The 27,545-nt window shown below is 36.6% G+C and overlaps 1 protein-coding gene across 1 annotated transcript; it reads right to left on the bottom strand.

Moving 5' to 3' along the window:
- Positions 1-64: 64 nt before the first annotated feature.
- Positions 65-27,517, bottom strand: LOC128983492 (THO complex subunit 6 homolog). The gene is made up of 6 exons (XM_054402792.1): positions 27,290-27,517; positions 22,139-22,357; positions 21,124-21,303; positions 17,481-17,643; positions 15,314-15,479; positions 65-953 (listed from the first exon to the last, which is right to left on the bottom strand). The coding sequence occupies exons 1-6, from the start codon at positions 27,391-27,393 to the stop codon at positions 796-798; spliced, it is 990 nt and encodes a 329-aa protein (XP_054258767.1). The 5' UTR covers positions 27,394-27,517; the 3' UTR covers positions 65-795.
- Between the last annotated feature and the right edge of the window lie 28 nt (positions 27,518-27,545).

The raw sequence follows: 27,545 nt of genomic DNA, 5'->3' as shown, positions 1-27,545 counted from the left end.
TTTATCATCTTGTAAGCAAATATTCTACTCAACACAAACAGGAAAATGAAAGAAGACTCTCTACTTTGTTTTGATTGTTTACTTCAACAAGCACCAACAATAAATAAATCAAAGTACCTCAGTCTCCTTATATCTAATTTTGTACAAAACCTAAATAATAAACTCAGTACAAAAGTACTAACTCGGGTGGGTATAAAGTCCTCTCACCTCTGGAACTCAAACCACAGGGAATAATAAGAAGTCACAGGAAAAAAGTATTCTAAAATACCAGAGGTAATACTGAATTTTTATATCAGTAAAATACTAAAATTATTCTTCCTAAAACAGTCCTTAAGTTGTACAAACTAAATAAAAACTATTTTTACAATAAACATTTTTGATTTACAGTACGTTATTAGAGTATAATGATAACAATATAACTTATAAAAAAAATCTCTATATGATTACGATTATGAAATAAACTTACTTGAGTATCAAATAATCATTATTTTGATTGATAAATAGATGGATTAGATGATCAAACAATCATAATTATACAGTTTCCAACATAAAGATTGATTCAGATGTCTCTTCATTCTTTATAAACACACTAATTTTGTAATTTTGTGCCTCTGGACTCTAATTTTCTCAAGTGAGCTAGCTAAACTCAATTCCTTTTCCAAAAATTCCTTATGAGCTATAACAAACAGTTTAAAACCACGTAATTTAACAGTGACGTCACAGAACATATTTTTTTCTAAAATCATAAAGTTTTTTACCAGTATTACCTCTAGTGCAATCCTCTCTTACAGTAAGTTATGCGAAAGAGAGGACCTGGTCCCGGTAGGCAAAGTTAGTGCAGAGATCAATGTTTGGACTGGAGCCAGCTATACACATCACGTGGTGGGGCGAGTCTTGGATGCAAACTGAGAACACGGTCGTCGACGATACTTGAATCTGGGACGAAACATCTCCTGAACATACAATTAGTTGTGAGAAGTCACAATTTATGATAAAACATATTACTCTGTTCACAATATTTAGGTGGTCAGGGGACAAAATCTATCCCCTCCACTTGACCCTTACTTTTAAAATAATAGCGCGACAGCTGATTTTTAGCGAATTTCCCTATAGGGAAGTAGCTATTACCGTAGGTGACACGGTAAGACCTAGACCCGGGACCGATTTACTTTTTCATTTTGATGTCCCCAGAGGCCAAAAACACCATTCGTTCAAATTTATATATATACTAGCTGTACCCGCGGGCTTTGCCCCGCTTAACTTCATAAGTATTCGCATGGCTCAATCACGTCCTGGTTGAAGTTCGTTCGCTACGCTCACTCATCTTCAGGTTGGAAATCGTTCGCTGCGCTCACTTGTTTTCAGGTTAGCTCGTTCGCTACGCTTACTCGCCTCCAGGTTGATGTTCGTTCGCTACGCTCACTCACCTTTTGGTTGCAAATTAGCTGTTGTCTTAAATTTAAAAAAAAGTCATCCCTTTTATTGTTTACAATACTTTGATAAAGGTTTTTATGTTTTAATATTTAACGTTGGAGAATTTAAACGTTGTTGAGTGCACAGGTGTGCTGCGATTGGGGTTTAATACATTTGGACTTATTAAAAAGTAAAATAGTTTTCTGTGCTGCACTCTGTAGAAACACTGTGGCACTATTTCAAATCATGACTAATGCTAATACAGAATGTTGTGATTATTCAAACCTACAAAACAGTTGGTGAAAGTAAACATCTGCTTTTAAATTATATTTATTTGTAAACATTGTAGATCAAAAAGTCTGACATTGGCCCACTTAAAACCCTCTAGGGCAGAGCCCTTTTGACGGATCTGCACCAAACTTCACTCGAACCATCCTTGTAAGATGCTTAACAATGCCTGAAAGTTTCATTACAATCTGTCTAGCGGTTTCGGAGTCCATAACGTATATACACACACACACACATACATACATACATAGTTCCTCTTTTATAGATATAGATATATATATATACGTCCGTGAACTTGAGTAATTTTTGTCCGAGTTTGATGAAATTTGGTTTAAAGGTGTAAAGCGGGATAAACTTGAATGAGTTCGCGAACCAGCATGATCGGACCATGGGAACGGGGTTTTACGGGGGGTTTTATGGGGTAAAAATTGGGTTTTCTCACTTTTGAGCCTCAAAACACAAAATTTCCCAATTTCTCTTTAGACCTTTTTAAAGAGCTTAAAAAATCAAATAATTTAGTATATAAATAATAATAGTATATATTAGTATAATAATAGTAATAATAGTATATATTAGTATAATAATAGTATATATTAGTAAACAGTATATATTAGTAACGGAGAAAATTTAAAAAATTGTAAATTTAAAATTCCCATGTTATTCTTATGGAGAATATTGTCAAATGTTGTAGTTTGCTTAATTATGGATATATTTTGATCAAACTTGGCAAATTTATTTATTTTGTACTAAGCTATCAATATTTTACTCAAAAACACACTTTATTAGTTTCCTTGTAGCAGCAAACCTAGGTACTCGTTAAACCGAATGTTATTAAAATATATTTAACTGAAAATCAATTCAGACAAATGGAAATTCGCTTAGTCGGCAGGTTTGCTGCGGCGGGGGTATTTTGTCCTAGGACTCAAGGCATGAGCCCGAGATTGTTTTTCACATTACTTCACGCCAGACCTAGGGGTTGCGACATTATTACTTAAATAAAATCCATTGGTGATTTGGTGGGATTTGAACCCAGGATCTCAGCGACCAAAGTCCCACGCTCTAACCACTAGACCAGCTCGCTCCACAGTTGCGTACGCACACACTAGGTTTAATATACTTGTGAGCAGCAAGGAAGAGAATAAGCAGCGAGCACTGTGCGGAAGTTCCTATCTCACACGGCAAAGCGTCAGCATGTAGTATGTGATGGCAAGGGGGGTTAGGAGTAGCAACTAGTGCTAGCATAGATTAAACATACTCTTCAAGTAGATTCCTCGCCAGCGTGTTACAAGGTGAGGACGGCTAAAACAGGCGAATTTCAGTGCGCTCTGTCCGGGATTTCTAGAGAGAATAGCCCAAGCCAAAACCCAACACATGGCCAGCGCCGTTGTTGCCGTACAGCGTATCTGCCAGCATCAGCAAAGCACTAGCAGCTAACCCCTTACATTTTACAATCATACGCGAATATAGTCTTACTGTTATTTTATACAAAGTACAAACAAAGCGCATAGTCATGGAGGTGTATAGTGTACTATAAATAAACGATAATTCATTCATTAGTCATTACCAACGAATCATTTTAATCCTCATGGACACTCAAAAATCCGTCTTCGAGAGTAGTGTACGACTGTTACTGGCAAAAAAACTCAGCAAAATCCTGTTGAAAATAAATTAAGTAATGTCTCTGATTTGAGAATTTTTGAAACTCTTTATGAACTGGAAATAGAATTAATTATTATTTGTATTGGAAAGTAATTGTGAAACATTAGGAAAGTATTTATAAACTATGTAAATTTTAGGATCAAAAGGATATCATTAGGAAATGTAATTTAATTAACTCATCAATGTATTTAATTTGACGTTTTGTATTTAATCACTTGACTCTAATATTTACATAATAACATTGTCATACTATGTTTTAATTCCGTTAATCATCAAACTCATACAGCATTTTAGCATTTTAGGTTACTTAATCTGCTTACACCCCAAACAACCTAATCACAGTAATATTTATATCATGCATCCTAACATAACATAACCATACATAACATAAATTAAAAGTCCGTGAATCCATCATTGTTATAAGGAGTACCAACCCTCCACGATTATGTAATGGCACATGATTAACACGTTCGCTACTGAGCGTCGCATATATGCGACGCCGCGGTCATTGCCACAGACCGAGGTATACATTTGAATCTTACACATAGACCGGCTGTCACTTGGATAACAGTACACACAGACCACGGGCGAAAACCTGTAAAACAGTGATCATTTACATTGTAATACGCCACAATCGTGTTAGTAAATAAATCATTCTAGTTTTTTGTATTTTTTATAACCTTTAGTAATGTCGCATATTTGCGACGCCCGGTCTACAGGGAAGACAATAGTGAAAATTATCATAGTTTTCTTGAAATAGACTAAACGTCGCATATATGCGACAGTTCATTTTTTTGTGTTTTAAGGTGAAAGTAAGTAAAAAAATAAACAGATTATTCAAGAACAGTTTATAACTGAACAAATATAAAAGCTACATAGGATAATGCAGCATACATACTGCATATATACATACAGTGATGCTGAAAAGTAAAGATCAGTTTTTCCAACTATTATATGACGTCACCAATCATCATATCCACAGACCAAGCGACGCAGTTATGCATCAGACATCTCTGTAGACCACTGCAGGGAATTCAGTGTCTTCAAATAGACCACTACAAAGATATAAGCATTTTAATAACATTAGAACCCCGTCGCAAATATGCGTCGGCAGTCTATTTTAATGTGACTAGCCGTCGCATATATGCGACGGCAGTCTATGGATGGAAACCGGCCGTCGCATATGTGCGTCGCTGGTCCATGTGAATGGAAAATTTCGTACTATTGCAGTAGCGAACGTGTTAAGAGTGAAGAAAGTGACCAATTTGCTAGAAGCAACAATTTTTAATGAAAATTTAAGGGAGAAGAATTTCTATTGCCACATATTCCAACGATCTCTACTAATATGCCCTCTGAATTCAAACGTTCACAGTTTCCTGCGCGTCTCGCTTCTACGATACTGTAAGTAGGCAATAAAATAATCTCAAGAGCAACCACTGCAAGTGTATGAATTATACTTAAGATATCCACGTTTGTGTGTTTATTTTCGGGACAAAAACTTCATTCCTTTTAACTTCATTCCTTCATTCAATCCACACCGGTTCTGTTCAAGTCGTGTGTTTGATGACGTTCTACTGTTTACTGTTTCATTAATCTAAACGTTTTCTAAATGCCTATCACTTTGAATTGATATTGACTGATTCATTGGCATTTATTTGTTTGTGAGTTTCATAACCTTTTCCCACTTTCCGCCATATTTACCGCCGGGCTGACGCAGATCCTTGGACATAGCCTGCAGACTTCTTTTAATTTTTGCTATCAGGACCTTGTTCAGGATGAAATATTGGTGTTTGTAACAGTCAGTGTTACATTTCACCCATTCTGGATGCATTCGAAAAATCCGTCACTTTGCTTTTAACACCACTGTATTTTTGAACATAGAAGCATTGATGCTTTTCTTCAAAACAGCGTCAAAAACTGACAGAAGTGCATCCACTACCTCTACTTTTTCATCCTGTGGATAAATGAGACTGGATGTGTCGTCGCTGTATTCCCTGTTCCGGATCACGGTCTCTTGAACTCCGCCAGTGTCAGAAGTCGATGGTGACTTCATCAAGTCCCTTCTGCAGTCCTCGCAATTAAACTGCCTCAAGCAGGTTCGGACACCGTAGCCGGCGAAGTACCTACAATAAGAAATAAAAATTGTTATAGTTTACCAGAGCTCGCCCCGTGGTCAAAAACATTACCAAAAGTTTTTAATATGCAACTTTCTTTTCACCACACACTGTAAATAAAACACATGTTTGGAATTTCTGTCATTTTTGTTTTTTTTGTTGTTTATATTTTGTTGCTATTTCGTAACCAACATGGCGACCCATAGGGCCCATGTTTTTTTTTCAAATTTCAAACTAGGCTTCAAATTTTAATTAAACTTAACTTTTAATTAACTTCAAGTTTTAATAAAATTAGGCTATGTTTTATAATTTTGTAATCCTACTAATATTATAAATGAGAAAGTTTGGATGTATGTAAATACTGGTCGGATTGGGCTGAAATTTGGTATGATGATAGCTCACATTCCCGATTAACATATAGACGCATTCTTATCTCAAAAGTCCTATCGGGCTCTGCCCCAGTGGCGCTGGAGTTTCCCATGTTAACCTTATGAGTAATCATATTTAAAAGGAATAAAATAATTTTGTCAGCTGTTTCAACTATACAAGTTGGTTCTGTGATATTGAATAGCATTAAAAAGTTACAAAGTTTACCAACAGGGTGCAGTACTATTATTTTTTTACATTTATGATTACATCTATCCTATAAAGGTCATAAAGTTTAATTATGTTTTTAAAAGGCTTATGTGTAACTATTTTATCAACAGATGTAAAGATCAACATGTTTCTATTTCGTGTTCTCATCCCGTTGCAAAGCACGGGTACAACAGCTAGTTTTTTTATAAAATTAGGCTATGTTAGCGAATTTCCCATATAGGGAATAAGCTATGTTTTAACATTGCTTTACTCATCATAAATGTTTGATTTGATAATAATTTTAGCGATGAATTCCAATCTCACCTAACGGAGCAGGATTCCAAGGATGGCGTTAGTGATTTTGGTTCATCGATCTCGTCCTCAGTATCTGATACAGTTATGGGGCTTTCATTTTTCTCTTCTTAGTCCTGAATTTTTCGTCTCTGAGAGGTCGTGTCTGACTGAATGGCTGGGGAAGACACGGGCCCGGCGGGGGCGAGAGGCATTCATTGGGCGCCTCAACTTGTAGGTCAACAAGAAAGCAATTAAGTATCTGGGGTGCGCAATAATTCGATTTCGGATGAAGTGCTTTAAGGTCTCGACCTGCCCCTGTTAGATAAGATAAGATAAGACGGGCCCGGCCTCAGCGGCTGTCATCGTTGACAGGAGCTCGTCCTCGTCCGGCTCACAGTTGGCTCCCACTGGTGGTTGGATCAGGGCTGCCTGTATCCTGTGTCGCAGATTCTGGCGGAACAAGCGTACAGATGGGTTCTTTTCAAACCTAAAAATATGAAATGTCTTCAGTCAGAAGCTAAATATTTTTGCTATTGTGATCATTATGTTATTAACAAAATTAAAAATTACGTTAGATCATATAAACAATATTGAAATGAAGACAAAGACAAGCAGAAATGTATGCCAAGTTAATCAATTTACACTTATATCTTATGTGATTTTTATATTATATTACTGTATATCATACATTAAGAATATCACAAGGATATATTTGCAATATTAATTCAGGAATCACAAACAAACAATATAGGTAGGACTAAAGAAATTAATTTTCAATAAATCAATTTGTAACATGACAATTATCAAGAAAGGCTGTCATTTACATTTACTTACCCACACTTGTGTCTAGCAACTGAAAATTCATTCTCGATAGGATCTTGATTTATCCTTCCGGTAAGCAGGTACTTGATCTCCTCTGCCTTCAGGTCATCCCACAGGAGTTTTGTGGCGAACAGTGAGTGATGAATACTCTCCAAACAAGGGCGTCTTCTTGTATCCCTCAACATTTCCAAACTAGTTACCCAAACAATGTCAGCGAGCAGTGACTGTAAAGATGTTTTCAGATGGCTATTTGTCGACGCTGATATGGCACATTTGTAAGGGTTGGGATGGAACTTATTTTTGCTGTTCATGACATCAAATATATTATTAATCCGTTCGAGAAAATAAGCCGTGTCGAGCGCAGATGAAGGCAACTCCCCTGTTTCAACCGCCGTTCTCATGGCTGCACTTGTAGTCAGGCTAAAAGCTTGTGTTGCCAACTTTACCGACATTTTTTCAAAACAGTTTGGCTTCACATGTTTTTCCGTTAGTTTGGTGGCTCTGGATAATGCAGATTGACTGTCGATGTTATATAGCATCTGAACATGTGCCCAATCAGCAACACCAACGTTGTCACATTCTGTAGTCTTTATCACAGCGGCACCAGCGGTCTCTTCACCATTAACATCGTCTGTTTCCTGAAACATTTCAAAATATTTTCTCTTTGTCGTAAACTCTTGATTAATGCCAAGTATTATAAATAATAAAAGGGATCGCAATGCCTTGGTATTTTTTTCTTTTTTCTATACCCACACAATTTAACATAAATTATTAAGTGAATAATAATCGTGCGTGCTATCTCAGATATTCAAATGCCTCTCAATTTTTCATCAAATCTCCACATTACTGTCATTAAAAGAAGGAACGCTACCGTGTGTCGCGGTACTGCGACACTTGAATCAGCCCAAGCTGTGCAACAGAACCAGACCGACGATTTAAAAAAATGACACCAAACTTGATCGAAGCAACGATTTTCAGTGATATAATAGTTTAATTACAAAACATGGATTATGGGAATGATGGGAGGCAATGCAACTGGTGACTGAAACACGTCAAGTCACCCGTGTCTATGAAGTCCTGGTCCATGCCACTGCCACCCACTAGCCACTGTGGTAGTGTCGTAGTATGTGTGTGCGGTGACGGTGGCATGGACCAAGACTTCAAACATAGAGAGAAGGGCTAGGCCCAGTCCTTTGAAGTGAACACGTGCCACCTGATGCTTCCGCTCCCCCCCCCCCCCGCAACACTTTGACATAGTGGTAGCATTGGGACTGCTGCCAGACAGTACATTGTATTAACATGTGCATTTACGCTCGCAAGTTTACTTCCGGTTATAAAGTTTTTTACATAGAAATAGTGTATTGTTTGGTTATGATATTATTATTTAACTTAACACGTTTAAGAAGTTTTATTTATATATACCATAGTGGGACATCATACAATAATACTTTATTGCATGTTTGTATGGTTATTGTGTATTTGTGGTTCGGACTAGGATAACTAACCTCCCTCCCTGATTCCGTGCATTTAATAATTATTTATTGTATAATAATTTTAAACTTACAACAGAAGTTGATGTCTTGTTGAATGCAATTTGGCCAACAAAACATCCGCCTTTCCTCTTCATCAAATTGTTCCGAATGTACTTAATAACATATGGAAAATCGAAAATGAAGAACACCTTTTCTTCGTTGACTAAAAAATGAGGATTGGCTGCAGAAATGTTCAATATCTTGGCAGCTTTTCTGTTTACAGAGCTTTGGTCACAGACAACAGCTCTGATTTTCAAGCCCGAAGTTTGGCAAGCCGTTACACATTTAGCTATTAGTCTTGCCACTATAGCAGAATCTACCATTTGGTTTGTGGCAAAATATGCAATCGGCATCTTCCATCTGTAGGTCAATCCTCTAGCCATAAACAGGAGGACATGTGTCGCTGGATATGGTCTACGGCCATCTTCTCCATGATCAAGCAAACCTGAAATACAAAAGGTAGAATCAGAATCTATATACTGTAACATGATCTTATATGATTATATCATACAGCTTAAGTGATTGGTAAATACTCCCGTTTCAAATGCATAACATATATCTTAATACCACATTAAAGCCGCATACAAATATTCGCGCTCTTTCAAATATAATTTTTACTCATAAAGGTGATTATTTTTTATTTTATTTTACTTTACATTTTAGTGTTGTCTCCATTACATCGTAACATGCGATTACGATTCATACGTTACCTTCTATGACATCCCTCTTGCAATCATAGTCTAGGCTAGACTTTATGCTCATTTCATCAAATAGCAATACTGCGTTTTTTTCCCACACAGTCATATTTTCAACTTTAGTTTTCACCATCTCCATAATTTCGGGGCAAATGCCGGGTCTTAAGTCTACAGCCTGTAGCCAGCGAGCTATTGTTGAAGGGCTAGGTAAAGCAAACCCATCTTTCCTCATCTGCTCATATAATGCTGGGGATTTGCATCCGTAACATTTAAAAATAGTTAGACGAATAATCTACAACAATTTATTCCCATCTATAACAATATAGGGAAGTTCAACAAACAACAAAATAATAATGTATAGGGACAATAATATAAAAACGAAACCCTTATCAGCAGATGTAATTGCCTAATCTTATGTCATGCACTTATGGAAAAAACATAATTTTTTTTTAAATAATTAGTTCAAAACTTTTTAAATCTAAACTGTCTCCCCTCTGCAAATATCATTCGACCCGTCCGCCTCAGTATGACACCATTTCCGAAGGTAGGCACTGTCCGTTTTTTAACACTGCTCTATCCATGGGAGTATCGATCGATACGGCTCAAGGTCAGGCACTAACCGTGCGGGTTGCTTCTCTTAAAAGCAGACTTAAAAGTATGATATAATGTATTTAGGTTATTATGAGTTAAAACTTAGGTAAAGGATTTTTTACAAAAATTATTATAGCATTATAATCCATTTCTAACTGAGCTGTGATTAAAGTATCAAGTCTTTAACTTATCAGGAAGTTAGTTAAAAATCTATTGCAAAATTAGTTCCGAGCAGACAAAAACTCTAGCTTATAAACATTTAAAAAATAACTGACCTCATAGCTAAAGCTTGCTTTTTTTCGCCTTCTGTCCATATCCGGTTCTTCTTATCGGAATGTGACAATTGCATACAGAAGAAATTTGACACATTTTCCGGCAATCTAGTTTGGATAGCTGCCATAATCATTTCATTGGTAACCGTGGTCGGCTTACTTGCCAGTCGTTTACATCTTTGTTGATAATTTCTTTTCAACTTTCTTGTTGATTTCAACCTTAGTTGCAATTTCCTCTTCCCAGGAGTTATTTTACCAGGTGTCGTCTTGCGTCCTTTGACACTTTTCAGCTTTTTGTCCTTAGGTGTTAGAAACAAAGACCTCCAAGAATGACCTTCGGCAGCTGGTGTGCTCGGGGACTCAGGCAGTTTATAGCCATCTGCATTGATTAATGGTGTTTGTTCAACTAGGCCTACACTGTTTGTTGGTAGTGGCGATAAGATCATCTTCGTAGGAAATATTTGTAGGAGTTTGTTGTACTGGAGCGAGTTCTTGGGCCAGTTGGCTATTTTGTCCCACTTCTGTTGTGAGGTCATCTTGTACATACACGATTGTTGGAACTGCACATGCGTGTAATCTATTTTTTAGTGCACTTAGGAAGCTGTATTCATCAAAGTGTTTTTCGCAAACTACTCTTTTGTTTAAGGTTTTTTTATCAACAGTATCCAAAACTTCATTTGCGCAATTTTCAACCCATAATTCGCAAATGGAAGGCCTATTCACAGGAAATGAATAGAAATGAAGTTTTGGACAAGTTGCCTTGCTTCTTCCACAGCCAGTGAAGGAACACACATTTCGACTGTGTTTCTTGGCATCGGCTGAACTGGACGCCATTGTTTAGCCTAAAAATAACAATTATTTTAATGTGTGTAAAGTGGAAATTTATTGATTACAGTTAAGTGTAAAACATTTTTAATTATTGTTGAATCGTGATGCAAAAGCGTGCTTCAGGTAGGCCTTCGTCCGATCGTAATGATCAATAGCTCAAATGAAAGCTGGTCAATAACGGTTTTAGACCAAAACATATAGGATAATGTAAATATAACCGCAATCCGTTTTTTTTTTCATATTTTGTTTTTGAAATATTTACATAATAAATAATTGTAATATATCATAAAGAAAGCTTGATAAGAAAAGACGGATTGCGGCATTGAGTTCAGCATAAAAAAGTATTTCCAAATTATCGGTCACAACACCACCTTCGCATTTAAATTTATTTATCTCATTTCAAAATTGTGGATCCAAGGTGGCGGCCAAACAAAATAGATCGATAACAAACCAAGTGAAAATAGGTTGACAATAACTGGTGCTTTATACTTATCTTTATCTAGCACTATTTTAAGATTATGGTCTTAGTTTGTAAATTGCACAACGTTAAACTGGGCTAAAATAAATATATAACAAGTTATCATAACTTTAGGATGGATCATGTTTTTTTTACGGATCATATTCAGCGTAAAAATGCAGTTTGAAACGATGGGTCAAAACCCAACCTTTACATTTGAAAAAAAAACTTTGTATCCAATATGGCTAATCCAAGATGGCGGCCAAAAATTTATACCCAATCAAAATTAAGTACCGTACTTACAACTCTACAATGATCTGACGTGGCCCGGAGTTGATATATTAAGAAATGTAGAAAAAGTAGGGGGGAACTCATTTAAAACTCACCTGTAAATGACAAAATAATAACTTGGAATGCAGTAAAAAACACATTTACTTACCAATAACATAAATCCAGTATGTCAACTTGAAGGAAGCACAATGAAGGAATCGTAACAAACTATTTCCAAACTAATAGTTGTAAACTTATAAAAATATGACTTACAAGTATTAAATACAATAGATGGCTATTCGAATAAAATAACAATTAAATCAACATCACAGCAACCATCGCAATAAAACAACTGGTGTTAAAAATGCCGTTGTTAGGCGAGCGCTGTAGGGAGTCAAGCTGGTTGTGAGGTGTGAGTGAGTGTCACGTGTGTACCATGGGTGTGTGATGGCGCGCGGGCGGGGTGTGCGGACGTGCGTGTGTGGGCAGTTAAGCTGTAAGAGTGTGTTTGTGTGTGTGTACGGCGAGACCTCTAGCGCTCCTAGCCTGACTGTACAGAACTACGTGGTCAGCGAGTTCGCCGTACAAGCAGGTCGAGCATACCAAGCCCTACCTGGCGGAGAATTTACTTGGGGAGTATGTTTAATCTATGGTGCTAGACACCAATTAAGTGTACTGTAATATATAAGGCTATATTACATTGCCAGAAGAATATTGAGTTTGTGTGTGTGGTTGGCTGCACTGCTGAGTGACGTCACCGATGAGGAACGATGGCACGAAGTTATCATGCAAATTAGTAAGTTGTCCCAAGTATCGGGTTCTTTAAACTTATTAAATTATTAGTAGTACATTTACTACATTTGGCGACGAAATTAAATCCGCGTGTGCGTGAAATGTCCAATATCGGTCAGATATCGGAGTTTAATCCGTAAGAAAAAGATATTAGTTCGTATTTGTTACGTTTGAAACACTTTTTCAAGGCCAACGAGGTCAAGGACGTGAAGCAGGTCTCCATCTTGATTACTGTAATAGGCCCTAAAATATTAGCCGTCCTCATCGATCTTATTTCTCCTAAGAAGATTGATGATGAATCTTACAATAATTTGAGCAAAATCTTGGAAGATCATTATTCTCCTAAACGCCTTGTGGTCGCTGAGCGTTATACTTTTTATAGTCGATGCCAGAAACAATCTGAAAGTATTGCAGAGTTCGTGGTGGCAGTGAAGCATTTGGCTTCGACGTATGAATTTGGAACATTCTTATCGGATGCACTGAGAGACAAGTTAGTTTCGGGAATTAAAAATGAAGCAATTTGTCAAAAATTACTTTCCGAAGAAATGGATTTGAAGAAAACTTTGGCTCTTGCACTCAGGCTTGAACAGGCCGAGAAACAAACAGGTCTATTCTCGAATACAGGTGTTCAGGAAATTTCGAGGTTTCAGGTTAAGAAGAATACACGTGTTTTCAACCGAGGTTCAAATTTTCACAGTGCGGGATCTAAATCAAAATCAAGTGATGTGAAGGGAGATATGTCTCAGATAAATAAGTGTTTTCGTTGTGGCAATCCAGATCATAGGGCTAATAATTATTAGCAATTGCCCATATAGTAATTACAAGTGCTATGGGTGTAAAAAGTTGGGTCACATCAGTAAGGTTTGCAGGTTCAAATCAGAAAATCCAGTGAAAAATTCCATAAAAAGTGGTAAATTTAAAATCCATCAGATGAAAGAGGAAAATAGGCCAGATGAAGTGAAGTTTGAAAGTTTGTCTTTGTACAGTATGAATTCTGGTGAAAATGTTTCTGCCTTTAAGGTAAGCCTAGAAATAGAGAATATATCCGTATTAATGGAAATTGATACTGGCTCGGCACTAACTGTGTGCCCTCAGGAATTGTTTAACAAATATTTCCTTCGTGTACAATTGAGTACTGTAGATATCAAGTTGCTTACATATTCAGGCAATGAAGTCAATGTTATTGGACAAGCTTTAATCAAAGTAACCTACATGGACCAGACTTATCAGTTACCTATGATAGTCGTTAAGATTGATCGTACGAATCAGCCTATGCTTCTAGGTCGTAGTTGGCTACAACATATTGCTTTTGACTGGAAATCTATTTTTACTTGTAATTTTAATAGCCTATCAGGCAGTGTTAAATCTAAGGGTGGTGAACCTAACCTAACCCTAGGTAAGGATGAGCCTAAAGTTGTTTCTGGTTTGAAACAAAAGTATGCCTCTGTGTTCAAAGGAGGCCCTGGTGAAATTAAGGATGTTGAGGCACGTATTGTGTTAAAGGAGGATGCTGTGCCAACATTTTGTAAATATCGCCCTGTTCCTTACGCGTTGCGTAAATCAGTAGAAGATGACATTAATAGAATGATTGCTGAAGGTATTGCTTAACCCGTTACCAGCTCTAAGTGGGCTACTCCTATTGTGGTGATTCAGAAGAAAAGTGGGGTGCGACTCTGCGGGGACTTTAAAGTGACCCTTAATGAAGTGATCCAGTCGGAACACTATCGCTTGCCTCAACAGGAGGACATTTTTGCTACTCTAGCAGGTTGTAGCTGGTTTTCAGTTTTGGACTTGGAGGCAGCGTATCTCCAACTTCCTGTGGTGGAGGAGTCCCAACCACTCTTGACTCTAACTACGCACAAAGGCTTAGTGCGTTTGCGACGTCTGCCGTTTGGTTTGTCTTCGGCCCCGGCTCTCTTCCAAGCGGCCATGGACAAAATTATTGGTGGCCTACCTTGGTCAGTGGCATATTTGGATGACGTACTGGTGGGTGGATCTTCGCAAGAGGAAGCGTTGTCACGCTTGGAGAGTGTTCTTCAACGCCTTCAAAGTTATGGAGTCAAGGTAAAGATTCTAAATGTAAATTCTTACAGCCTTCAGTACAGTACCTAGGCTATTGTTTGTCGTCAAAAGGGACCAAACCACCAATTAAGTGTACTGTAATATATAAGGCTATATTACATTGCCAGAAGAATATGAGTTTGTGTGTGTGGTTGGCTGCATTGCTGAGTGACGTCACCGATGAGGAACGATGGCACGAAGCCGAGTGGAACGTCAGTCGGAGTTATCATGCAAATTAGTAAGTTGTCCAAGGTATCGGGTTCTTTAAACTTATTAAATTATTAGCAGTACATTTACTACATGTACCATTCCATAGCTGTTGGTAGACCCAAGTGTTTCCAAGCTCATTTTAGAGCTTGGAAACACAGAATCCTTAGTGTTACCAGTGTGTTTCAAATTTTGATCAGTAAGCGATTCGGATAATCAGCGTAGGCTATTTCTACTACTTTTATGAACAATATTGGCTTAATTTTCAAGCCAACCCAAGCTTAGCCCAAAAGCTTTCGTGTTTGAGCACTAAGTCAAAAATTCTACAAATTTTTTATCTTCACAAGTATTTGCAGAGAATACACAATCAAAAATTCACGTTGTTCAATTGCAAAGAGAAAAAGATGGGACACTAAAGTTCATAATACATTTTTTTTTTTACCAGTGAGTGAGAGATGGTAGAGGTTAGGTGCTGTCCCGCCAGCGATGATCTTGTCTTCGTGGAAGCGGGTGACATGAAGGCCAGAGTCCTCCACGGAATTGAAGCTAGCCATGACATCCATGGTGCGCAGGTGCCACAGTGACAGCCGCGGACCCCCTCCACACACCTGCAATAAATCAATGATTTCAATGTGTGTAAATTCTTCATGGGGTCAACAGATTGAAATTTCACAGATGGATGGACTAGTCCCTCTTAGGGGATAGTCCAAGAAATTTCCTCATAACTTTACTTCCATCCGTATTGTGATAGAAAGGTATTTATTTTTGGGTAGACCTTCCTTTTGGCGAGACAGTGGCTTCGTCAGTATTGCCTAGACTTCAAGTCCAAGGTGTCATGGGTTTGGATCCTGGTTCTTCACTACCAACGTTACAAACCCTGTAAAAAGCGAAATGCTTATGGAGAATAGTCAGACTGAAATGTTGCCGTCGAAAAGAGCTTCAAGCGCCAATAGGATCGCTCGTGCAGCGGCCGTGACAAATTTGGCTCTTTATCTTTCTTGCTCTAAGCCAATTCTTTGTCTCTCTCACGTCAGCTGACTTGGCGGCGTGATCGCGGAATTTTACCTAGCGGCCGCCGCAGGAACTGTCCAAATTTCAAATATTTCCAGACTGAATTTTTCACAAAGACATTGTACTTCCGGGATTTGTATTCATTGCCACCACTTTTTATCAGTACAGTTCCACCATTTACTTTACTGGCTCACCCCCTGCTTTGCTGGATACGTTTCAAGTACAGGCCTCTGTGGTCCATGTGGACGAGAAATGCAAGGTAATAGAGGCTGCCTCTTTTATAAAACCTTAACAAGAACTGTGGTGGCTCTAATGTAGTGAGCAAAATTTGTTTTGAGTGTAGTGGATTAAGCAGCTACTTTTAACACTAATGTAACTATTTGTGTATTACTTTGTGCTATGTGATATAAATACATTTGGAGATCACTTAGGTTTTAAGGTTAGGGGTTACGGTGCCACTTTAGGAAGCCAAATATTTGTTTTCAATAGATGTTTTAACAATACATAGCCAATAAAATTATTATATGGAATTTTCATCTGAACATTTTTTTGCCTATGGTAGTATAACTGTATTAGGCCTACAGAAATCAACAATACAAAGATTCTAAGGATTTATTAAATCATTATTATATGACCTGATAACCTAGTACTGTCACTAGCACAGTAAGCAATAAGTTCATTTTCTAGGTTGTTGCAGATTGTTGGAATAAAAAGTTTAGCCCTAAAAACACCACAGATAATCCGAGTGCTCGGATAATCGAGAGTGTGCTGTAATACGATAGGAAGAGAGGTGTTCGCAAGGCTGTAAAAATAACTTCTCTAACAGAAGCCTACCGAGGAATGTTATAATTTTTGTAGGGATGGACGAGATTGGATTTTTAGTTCGAGACGAGACGAGATTTTTTATTTCTCATAAAATTTCGAGACGAGATCGAGACGAGATTTCCCTTCTCATACACAACGGGAAATGCACGTTCAAAATTTTTACCTGATTTTGTAACATTGTTAGATGACTGTTTAAATACAAAAATAATGATAATAGGCAAGAATATTTACAATCTTTTATTAAAAAACATCAGCATAACATTTTTTTATTAATCACGCCTAACTTATTAAAAATGCCTACGACTAGGAAACATAGTGATATCAGTTAGGATAGAGTTCAACTTATCCTAAAATAAAATAAATCATAAAATAAAAGCAATATTAATTTTTATAAAATAGTTACTTGTTTTGACTTGTTATAGTAATAAAACATTCCTCACACTGCTTACACTTTACAAAACTTCTCAAATGTTATTAAAGTAATATTATTAAAATAATTAAAGTAATATTTACATTTAAAGAATTAATTAAATAAGAACGCCTTCACAAAGGAAACGCAACTACAACACGCTCCTGTATTGCGGGTATTGCGTTGACACTTTCTGCAGGCATTTTTAATATTTTTTTTTTTAAATTTTTTTTTTAATTTTTTTTTTTTTTTATTCCTGTCTCGGTAAAAATCTCGGCCAAAAAGAAATCTCGTCTCGTACAACGAGATTTAAAATTTCCCGAAATTTCGAGACTTGGCCATCCCTAAATTTTTGTTTACTTACCAGCCAATCGTCACTGAGGGCAGCATCCCCTATCCACTTGCCGAGAGACGGTCTCTCCACCTTGGGCTGCGTATGAGGTGTTACCACAGCTGTGAGACTCTTCTGTCTCAAGTCCCACAGTCTTACTGCACCGTCCTCACCGGCCGACACCAGCTGATTCCCTCTACAAACATTAAACACGTTCCTTTTCAGTAAACTTGTGTCGGCTTGGACTATTGATAAAACTAGACACTTCATCTCAATGTTTAGGCCTAAGTTATCACCAGTTTTCAAATCAAAACAATCTAGTTGACGTGAGCCACTGACAGATTGCACTGATGTAAATCTCTGATTTCTGACAAATATGCGCGGTTTTCAACCAAGACAAACTGATAGGATGGCGTATTGTAAGCTATAGCATCTGTTATACCCCATCAACTATGTAGGTAACAAAGATTAAGGACAAACCTTAATTTTAGACTCTAGGCACAATCTAACATAGGATCACAGAACAATGTTCTTTTTTAATAAAAAATTGGTGACAGCTGGGCCTTAGATGGGATGTCTCCAATCAAAAAGTCAATGGTTTCAAACATATACAGTCCAAAACCCGATTTTTAACTCACAACATCTAAGGTTTCTTGAAGATTGCAGCAGGAGACCACGGAATCTGTCTGGAGTAAGAGAAAGAAATAACACATCTACTGTCAGGGTGTGATGCGGTAGTCTTCAAGATGGGCGTATTTTGTCAAGTACCTAACTAGGTATCAGGGATATCACACACAACTTGATCAGCTCAGGCCCGGGATCGCGGAGGGCCCCCGGCTCAACAGGGCCCCGAAGGGACCCCTTCTCGCTTAAAAATTACAAAAAAAATGTTGTCCTTTGTTATAAGCTATCATATGTCCTTAGTAACGATTTGTTTACATTTTCCAAACTAGAGAACTGTGTTTAACAACATTTTGTATCTTGCCGTTTATATATAAAGGCATACAACCTACTGTAGCCTATTGTTAGTTGAGTTACGTTGCTGTATAATACATCGTCTGCGCGGTGACTTGTGTTGTGGTTAGCAGACAACGGCAAAGTGATGCTTTATCATATCAGCTGATTACTCAACATAAAGACAGCGCAAAAAGACAGGAAAAGAAGAAAAATATACTGTACTGGAATCTTTCCGGTAGGGATTAGTAGCCTATGTGAATCAAGAATAATCAAGTCAAGTCGAGTGAGTGTGCATCAAGTCAAGAGTCAATGACTCTATCGATACCTAGAAGGGGATAGGTTAATTAGAATGAGAAAATCAATTGACAAAATTCTAGCTGCATAGAATTTAGATTTTTTTAACACTACCGCATCCAAAAACAGTAACCTCGTACGTAGCTGGCCTTTAAGAGTATATGCTTGCGTTGACGCACGAAACACGGCTAGCACATAAATCTAACTGTTAAAATTTCTAACACAAGAAAATTCAGAAAGTACAGCTAGTATTGCACAATGGACAATTCAATGTCAGTCAACCAGCTACTGCATCGTCTTGCCTACATAAAAATATTGTAATATTAAGGACATTAATAGTATGCTCTATTGGATAGAAAATTTGATTTTAAATTCATGTTTTTATTAAGAACATAATAGCTTTGACTATTAATACAACTACATTCCATCCCCATTTTAAATTTGTAGCCAGATCTTTTTAGTTTATTATTTTAGTTAATAAAAATAAGTCCCGGTTGCTAAGCCTAACTAAAGATGTAGCCTATTTTGTCAGACTCAGCAGAGTAATTAAATCGTGTTCTTTAAGAAGGCCTACTACATGGAAAAATATAAGAAGTTGGAATTTAAACAACAATATATAACTTGGTTATTACTGGTAAATACAACCATAGTAACCAACAAAAGTGGCTTCTTGAATTTCTTATAGATTTTGAAGGTCTTTTTTCGTGTCTAGTTCATGTTGGTGACACTGATCACTAGTGTCAACGAAATTTTGTTCCCATTATTTTAGGGTTAATTTTGTGATTTTTGCTTTACTGTTCAGTTATATAACTAGGGGACGAGTTATTGTTTATAATTACATTCTTTTATTTGGTTAATTGTGTTTTTAAATAGCTGAAGTAACAAGAAACAAAATTGTTGCAAAACACGACCCCTACAGTATACCGGACAGAACTAACAGCAAAATTATTGTCCTCAGCTTATCCATAAGGATGAGAAATCTAGGGAGCGTGTTTAGCCTATTTAGTGATATATCGATGGTTTATGTATGATACAACCTAATATTCTTGCTAAACGATTTTTGGCCTATGTGTGCGTATGCGTTTTTGAGTAAATATTCAGCTAGTAGACAGTGCTTATTAATTGTGAATGTGTGCGTAATTTTCGTAAATATTCCATATGTTCTGACTCATGTTATGTGTATTTATAGTTCAATATTTTTGATTTTTCAATATTTGTGCTTGTTGTTAAGTAGGCCTACTGATTAATACAGTCTTTGTCTTGTTAGTATTATTTTTCAAATCCCTAAATTCTTTGTGTGATTATTGTTACCACACAAATAATTTTAACACAATTTGTTCGAATAATACTGCTCTTTAATTTGAACTCTGTTATAACACTTATTGGCACTTCTACAGTATGTGTATTGTATTGTTGTAGTATCCTAAAAAAATTTTATTTATTTAATTTTTTATTTTAATAAATAATAAGGTTGATTTTAATAATAAATAATTGGCCAAGTAAATGCCCTAATATTTTATAAATACCTAGCTGAATTTCTTCCATCTTATAAAAAATTCCAAAAGAGTGAGAAAAGAACTCGTTTACATAAGAACCTAATAAAACATAATCCCCTGGTAGAGGGCCCCTTCTCAGCATGTAGCTGAGGGCCCCAAATGGTCCCAGTCCGGGCCTGGATCAGCTAGTCAATTTCCCTAATAAACTGTGTCTGGAAGGGGTGCTTAAGGAAACTATGGTCCAAAGTTCCGAGGTGGGAGTACATGCTGACAGCATGAGTTTTGTATATTTAAAAAAAACATGCCTAATTAGTTTGGTTTAACGATTTTAAGAAATCTCTAACAAAATTGAATCTGGATGTAGGGCTGGCTGAGTACGGGACTTGGGAAATATTTTTTCATTAGGCCTATAAAATTATTGCATGATTGCTGTAACCATTTCCAGCACAATTTGGAACGCCCTAACATACCTCTCATTGCTCTCAATTGGTTTCGGAGTAAAGGCCTACGTTACTTGCTAAGTGGTAATTTTAAATAAAGTGTCCAGTCCAAACAAACAATTTATTTTAATAATTTTCACACATCTCTAAATATAAATTAATTTTAAATTTCCTTAGGCCTAAAATAGAATCAATTATTTGACAACACATAACTTATGACTAGAAACTAGTCCGAAGGACTGATGATATTTAAGTTTAGTTGCCATCCCGAACTTTCATGTAGGTCTAATTTACAATTTTTATCTCAAGAAAACCCAATTGAAATGTAATGAGAAGCAACACCTTACCAATCTGTATGTGTGTTTTTTTTCTCTAACATAGCAAACCCCACCACAACCCCATATTGTTTTTCACCAGAAAAACAATAGGCTACAAGAAGTACATTACAAAAGCGCTCCATCTGTGCTAGAATTAGTCGCTGATACGTACTGTTGATCAATACTATGTATGTAGTCATCGTGTCCCTCCATAGATCGTACGTGTTTTCCATCCTCCAAGTTGAACACATGGATCTTCTTGTCACCACAGCCTGCGTACAGCATTGTCATTCCCGTCGCTTCGTTCTCCGCCACCGCCATAGCGTTGACATCAGGCTTTTCAAACGAATCTCTAAAATAAAGAACAATAAGAACAAAATTTGAATGGTGAATACAATTTTAATTTCGGAAAGGTAGAAAAATTCCTTTTTCTACAAAGTCTTTGTGGTGCAATGTTGAATACTAAACAGAAGCAAAAACACTTCATCTTAAGGTTAAAATAATAAAAAACAGATTAAAGCCTTGTTTACACGGCAAGTCAGGTCTCTTGCCTCTAGTGTATTTCAAGTTACCTGAAGCAAGTAACCTGCCCGCCAACTTAGCTTTGTGTACACGGCTTAAAGGAATAACTAGTCTTTTGTTCAGGTTATTACATAGGCTAATGCATATTTTAGCAGACTAAATCTAAATAAAACTGATGAATGGTTTTCACCACAGAGAAGTAAGGTACAGAGGAAACTCGCTTATAAGACAAACGTGAGCTTTCAGCTCTGGTATTGCTGTGTTCAACCAACTGTTTCCTAATTTCTTTTATTTATCATATGACTTTGTTTACATTAGTTTGTTTTTGTTTTGTTTCACTGAAAAAGCTAACTCACAATAATTTGCTACAGAATAAAAATTTGTATTAAAACATAAATCAACTTTCTTTTCATAGTACATAGCAGGTATGTTGTGCCTGATGAGAAAATAAAAGCCTGAGTGGGGAGCACTATTCACAAATCCCTATCAAGCAGGGTCTTCCTCCACTCATAATTTCTTCTGAGCGTTGCAGTACATGAGGGCAAGGGGGGGGGTGTTGCACTTTGCCTTAGACACCAGCGTCTAGTGCTAGACACCACTTAAGTGTACCATTCAGTATTTCCTTGATACCTTACTCATACATTACATTTGAACCAAACAGTCACCTTGTAACTGGTATTTGTATAGTCCATGACAGTTTAGGGTGTTTATTTTGTCCAATAGTAGACCAATCCCATCCAGTAATTTCGCCAACAGTCCCGACGATTAGGAAATTATCAGTCTTCGCCAAACTGCAAATCTGTTCATCTCTTGGTGCCATGAAGTGGGTAAAAGCCTTCATAGGTTGGGTGGCTCCATCTGGTGGATTCAGGATATTTGCTATGCTGCAATAAAAGAAACAGATTTAATTCAGTCTATTTTATTCTGGCATTAATTTAGTTGTATCAACTTCTAATATGTGTGATTAGTGTTAGAATTGAACTTAGTTTTAGCGAATTCCCCATATAGGGAATAAGCTATTACCGTTGTACTCATGGTAAGACCTGGACCCGGGACCAATTTACTTTTTCGTTTTGAGGTCCCTAGAGACCAAAAACACCATCCGTTAAAATTCATATATATATATATGTCGTTAGCACGATAACTCGAGAAAAAATGATCCGATTTTGATGAAATTTGGTATAAACTTGTAAACCTACATTTATTCGAACGAGTTCGCGAACCAGCATGATCAGACTATGGGAACGGGGGTTTATGGGGTAAAAATAGGTTTTTCCCATTTTCGACCCTAAAAACACAAAATTTCACAATTTCTTTCCAAACCATCTTGTAGAGCTTAAAAAAAAAAATAATTTTTTATATTGAAGCATTATTGTGCGCCTAATGGTTACGGAGAAAATTCCAAAAAATTGTAAATTTAAAATTCCCATGTTATTCTTATGGGGAATAAATCAACTGCTGTAGTTTGCTTGTTAATGAACATATTTTGATGGAATTTGGAAAATACACTAATTTTTTTCTAAACTATTAACATTTTACAACAAAAAAACTTTTTTACCCTCCCTGTTGCAGCAAACCTAAGTACTCGTTAAACTAATTCTATTTAAATAGGGAATAAATGTGATATATTTTAGTGTAAATCCAATCAGGCAAATGGAAATTCGCTTAGTCTGCAGGTTTGCTGCGGCGAGGGTATTTTATTGCATTTTATTTTTTAAGTGAGGACTTGTGATGTATAGTTAATATTTTTGTAGTTGTTTAAACCGTTTCATAGTATGGACACTGAGGTTTTAAATGTTAATGGCAAGTTCGTTCCACACAATAGGCAGTGGCGTAACAGAAGGGCCCGCAATGCGGGGGGGGGGGGGGGGGGGCCCGGGAGCTGAGGGGGCCCGCGAACCGGTGAGCGGGAATTGGTGAGCAGAGAGGCCCGTGAGACGAGTGGGGCCGAAAAATTGGAGTTCATTCTTATTTAAATGTATTATCAATCATTCAATAATTGTATTGAACAAGTAATAACATTGATGTTATTAATAATATGTTGTTATCAGTTATCGTTTAATTTTGTTAGGCCTCTTCAGTGATAACGAACAAGGGTGACAAATTTAAGGTTTTATAACGTTTGTCTTTGATTATCACGCAATCTTACTTTCCTCACCGAGAAATATTTTACTTCTCGGTGATTTCGTACACTGCTTATGTCGTCTGCTAACATTTTGTTACTTTGCAGCCTGGAGTCATCAACGTTGGCTGGGGCTTTTAATATTGTATTATTTTACATTTTAGTTTTGTCCGAATATTGTTGTACCTATTTTGTTAAATAGGCTACAATATTCTAACTTACTACTCTACTGACTTTGTTTGTTAACCCATATCTTATTTTACCTCACAATTAACCAATACCACAGAAAACCAGAAAACATACTACTAAAGACATTTGTTGTAAGATAAACGCTTACAACGTAATAAGACGCTTGAAATCCATACAAAGATAAAATAAAAATGCAATGGGCTATTTTAGCCTGTGATAAAAGTACGTCAATATAACCAGTTATATTAACCAGCTTAAGTGTATGAGTTAATTATAACCAAAGATTAAACTAACCTAATAAATTAATACTTTCCCATCCTTCAGTCATATTTGAGTTAAAATACGCACATAGTGGCGTCCCCATCTTAAATAATTGATTGTTTGACTTTAATACTTTACTTTGAAATGGCAACTATACCAATGTAGGTACTGTATTTTAAGCCAAGAATTAATGGAGATGAGTGTAGGATGAGTAGCCCAACCTTTTAGTTTTGAAAGGGACTAAGTCCGACATTTATAGACACAGATGTTAATTAATAGCCTAGCCAATACAGCAAAAGGCAACTAAGGGGGTTAATAGCTGAATTCGAACCACATTTTTGCCTTGTAATTAACGAATTAGTCTAATTATCAGGGTAATAAAAATTGATAACATGTGTGATCACCTAAATGTAAAATTTTTAACCACCTTGATATAAACATTCTGATAGACGGATGGAAAATAAGGTTTTTTTATTTGATTTCAAAACTATTTACAAACACTAATATTGTTATAATGATGTAGTGATGTAACACTTTCATCAAACCACGACTGAAATACTTTTAACACACCCCTTTATGGACATGACATAACCAATAATTTAATGTTTTAATTTTTAATTTAATATTTTTTCATAATTTATTTACCACTCTTTTCATGATTAATCTGTTTGATCATTGTATCGGTGGCTCAAAAATAACTCTAGGGGGAGGGGGAGGGCGTTTTATTATGTTGTATCGGTGGTCTAAAAATAACTCATGAGAGGGGGCCCAAAAAATAAGTTTGCAGGGGGGCCCGTAAAAGTTTGTTACGCCACTGACAATAGGCCTATCATTCACATCAGAGGAGTTGAAATTGTGTGAAGAAATTGTTGAAAATGTGAGGAACTGGGACTACTTCTCAATCTTATTCTACGACAGTGACGGGAATAATTACCTCAATTCCAGGGAATACTTCTATTAAATGTCTAAGCCGTTTCGTTTACCTATGGTGGGTTGTGTGAGCTGGTTGTAGCTTCACAACTATTCAAATTTGTTTTCGACGTTTATCGGAATAGGCCTAGTGAATTATATGTCAGGTTTGGTGATGAACCTAATCCCAAGAAAAGACTCAGATTTACACAATCCCTGCTTAGCGGGCATTTCAACTTTTTTAAGCCACAAAAAGAACCCTTCATTGTAGTTGTTAGCCTCCGGATTGCCAAATAATATTAGAAAAGGTTTAAATACCTGCTATAAAGCAATCCAATTTTGTTGTTATCACAACTAGTTTCGGTGTCTGTGTGACACCATCACCAGGCTGCACAAGGACAGTTTTCTTTCTTCATACGAAGAGCGTCAAATTTACACGAAAATAAATAAACATTTAAACACAACACAAACACGAATACGAGACATTTATGGTAACTGATCAGTTAAGAAAACAGACGACGCTAACCCGGGGGAGTTTAAGTCTAGACTGCAGGTGGTCAGTGCAATGGTGTCTGTTTTCTTAACTGTTCAGTTACCATAAATGTCTCGTATTTGTGTTTGTGTCGTGTTTAAATGTTTATTTATTTTCGTGTAAATATGACGCTCTTCGTATGAAGAAAGAAAACTGTCCTTGTGCAGCCTGATGATGGTGTCACACAGACACCGAAACTAGTTGTGATACCAACAAAATTGGATTGATTTATAGTAGGTATTTAAACCTTTTCTAAAAGAACCCGTTTCTTCCAATCGTCAGCAGATTCCGGAATCTCAACAAAATACATTAAGGCGTAAACGGCATAGCAGGTGCACAGACAAACAAAAAATCAGGTGAAGAACGCTTAAGCAAAGGTATGAACAAACTCATCCTGAAATACATTTGCCAAAGATTCAATGGATGGTGAAACATCTATCAACAATGACATAATCCAAAAACAGACTATTAAGGAGATAGCTCGATGGCGATAGGTAGGCCTACCATGACGTTCAAAGTACTGCGAAGCAAAATGGAAAGAAGAAACACTTGGCATGTACTGCAATGGTGGTAAAGTGCAGCTACTACAGTAGCCTACATTTGCAGCACCCACCTAAACCTTTATGCAGTCTGGTCATGGGCAACCACCCTGAGCATAGTCACTTTATGGACCGGGTGAGACATTATAATTAGCTGTCCCCCTGTAATATGACATCGATTGGAGCAAAACAGGTTGTAGCTGAATAGTTGACTGAAGGCTGTTGGAACTTAAACACTAATTTATTAAAAATTTCAATCATTCTGAAAGTTTCCGTAGCGAAGCACGGGTATTCCGCTAGTTAGAGTATTTAAATGAGTTCTTAATGTTGATATTGAAGTTTTCAATATCACAATGAAAATTTTCCTTAGAACTTTTCTGTCCAATTTAATTTTTTTCCAAAATGTAGCCTAGGCTATATAAAAAACTTGGGAATAGTCTCTCTCCCTCTTAATAATTAATCCAATAAATAAACCAATTACTTCTATATCTAAGTTATATTTTTCTTTAAAGTATGGAATTGTCGGCTCATATATATTTTTTTTCTGCATTGATTTCCAATGGTTGTTCTTGACACCAATTGGTAATCCAATGGTGCGATTTGCTCCACGACTTAAAAAGTAGTTCCGTATATTTTAGCAATTGGCATTGGTTACCGCGCCTCAAGAAAATGTTTTAAAGGTATTTTATTGTTTAAACTTATTAGAACCGTAGGAATGGTTTAAGAGAAAAGTCCAGAAAGTTCAGATTTTTACCGAATCTTTTGGTTAGGTCAATAATAAATCCATTAACTTAGGTAAAGGGTACTTCCTTCCTCATTAATTATTAAAATGTCGATTCATCTTTAAGACCCACCTTATGCTACACAGAGGCACTTCTTCGTGAAACAGTGAACTTGAGTTACCGAAATAAATTTTTAAGTCTGCTAACATTTTCTGATAAAGTGAAGCCTAAGTTCTCCAAACGGACAGAACCCAAGGACAATCAATCATCAAAATGATGATTGAGCAGCAGATAGTCCATCTCAACATTGTCTGTGCTTAAAAAATAAACATTGCTGTAAAAAAATAGGCTACCCATTTAGGGTTCAATCAAAAGGTAAACCAATGAAAGTATGGATAATAGTTATAGCTTAGCTAATTCTAGGCCTAGGACTGTAATAGGTTTTGTGCAACTCCGGGACCTGTGCTTAAAAAATTCCCCTTTATTTGTAAAAATAGGCCTAACCTAAAATTAGAAAGCAGCAACAGTATTTTATTACTTACTCAAACACGGCAAGTTCACCATAAATGTTACCAGCTACTAAATAATTTCCACATGGGGAAAACGTCTGAGACAATGTAGTGTTGTAATAAAGTTTATCGACCATTTTCTCTTCAATAACCAGAACTTTTAATTTTATCACCCACAAAACAAAACAATCACAATTTCCGCTCACTTGAGATGATGATGCCGACGATGCCGATAACGTTGATGAGAGGAAGAACAACTAAAACTAAAACTCAAAACCTAAACTTAACT

This window comes from Macrosteles quadrilineatus, unplaced genomic scaffold (genome assembly GCF_028750875.1).
Source record: "Macrosteles quadrilineatus isolate MER2022 unplaced genomic scaffold, UCM_ALF_1.0 Scaffold_1__1_contigs__length_201487025, whole genome shotgun sequence".
Classification (NCBI taxonomy): Eukaryota; Metazoa; Arthropoda; class Insecta; order Hemiptera; family Cicadellidae; genus Macrosteles; species Macrosteles quadrilineatus.
Note: the sequence above shows the minus strand (reverse complement) of the source record. Positions and strands in the feature narration are given on the sequence as shown.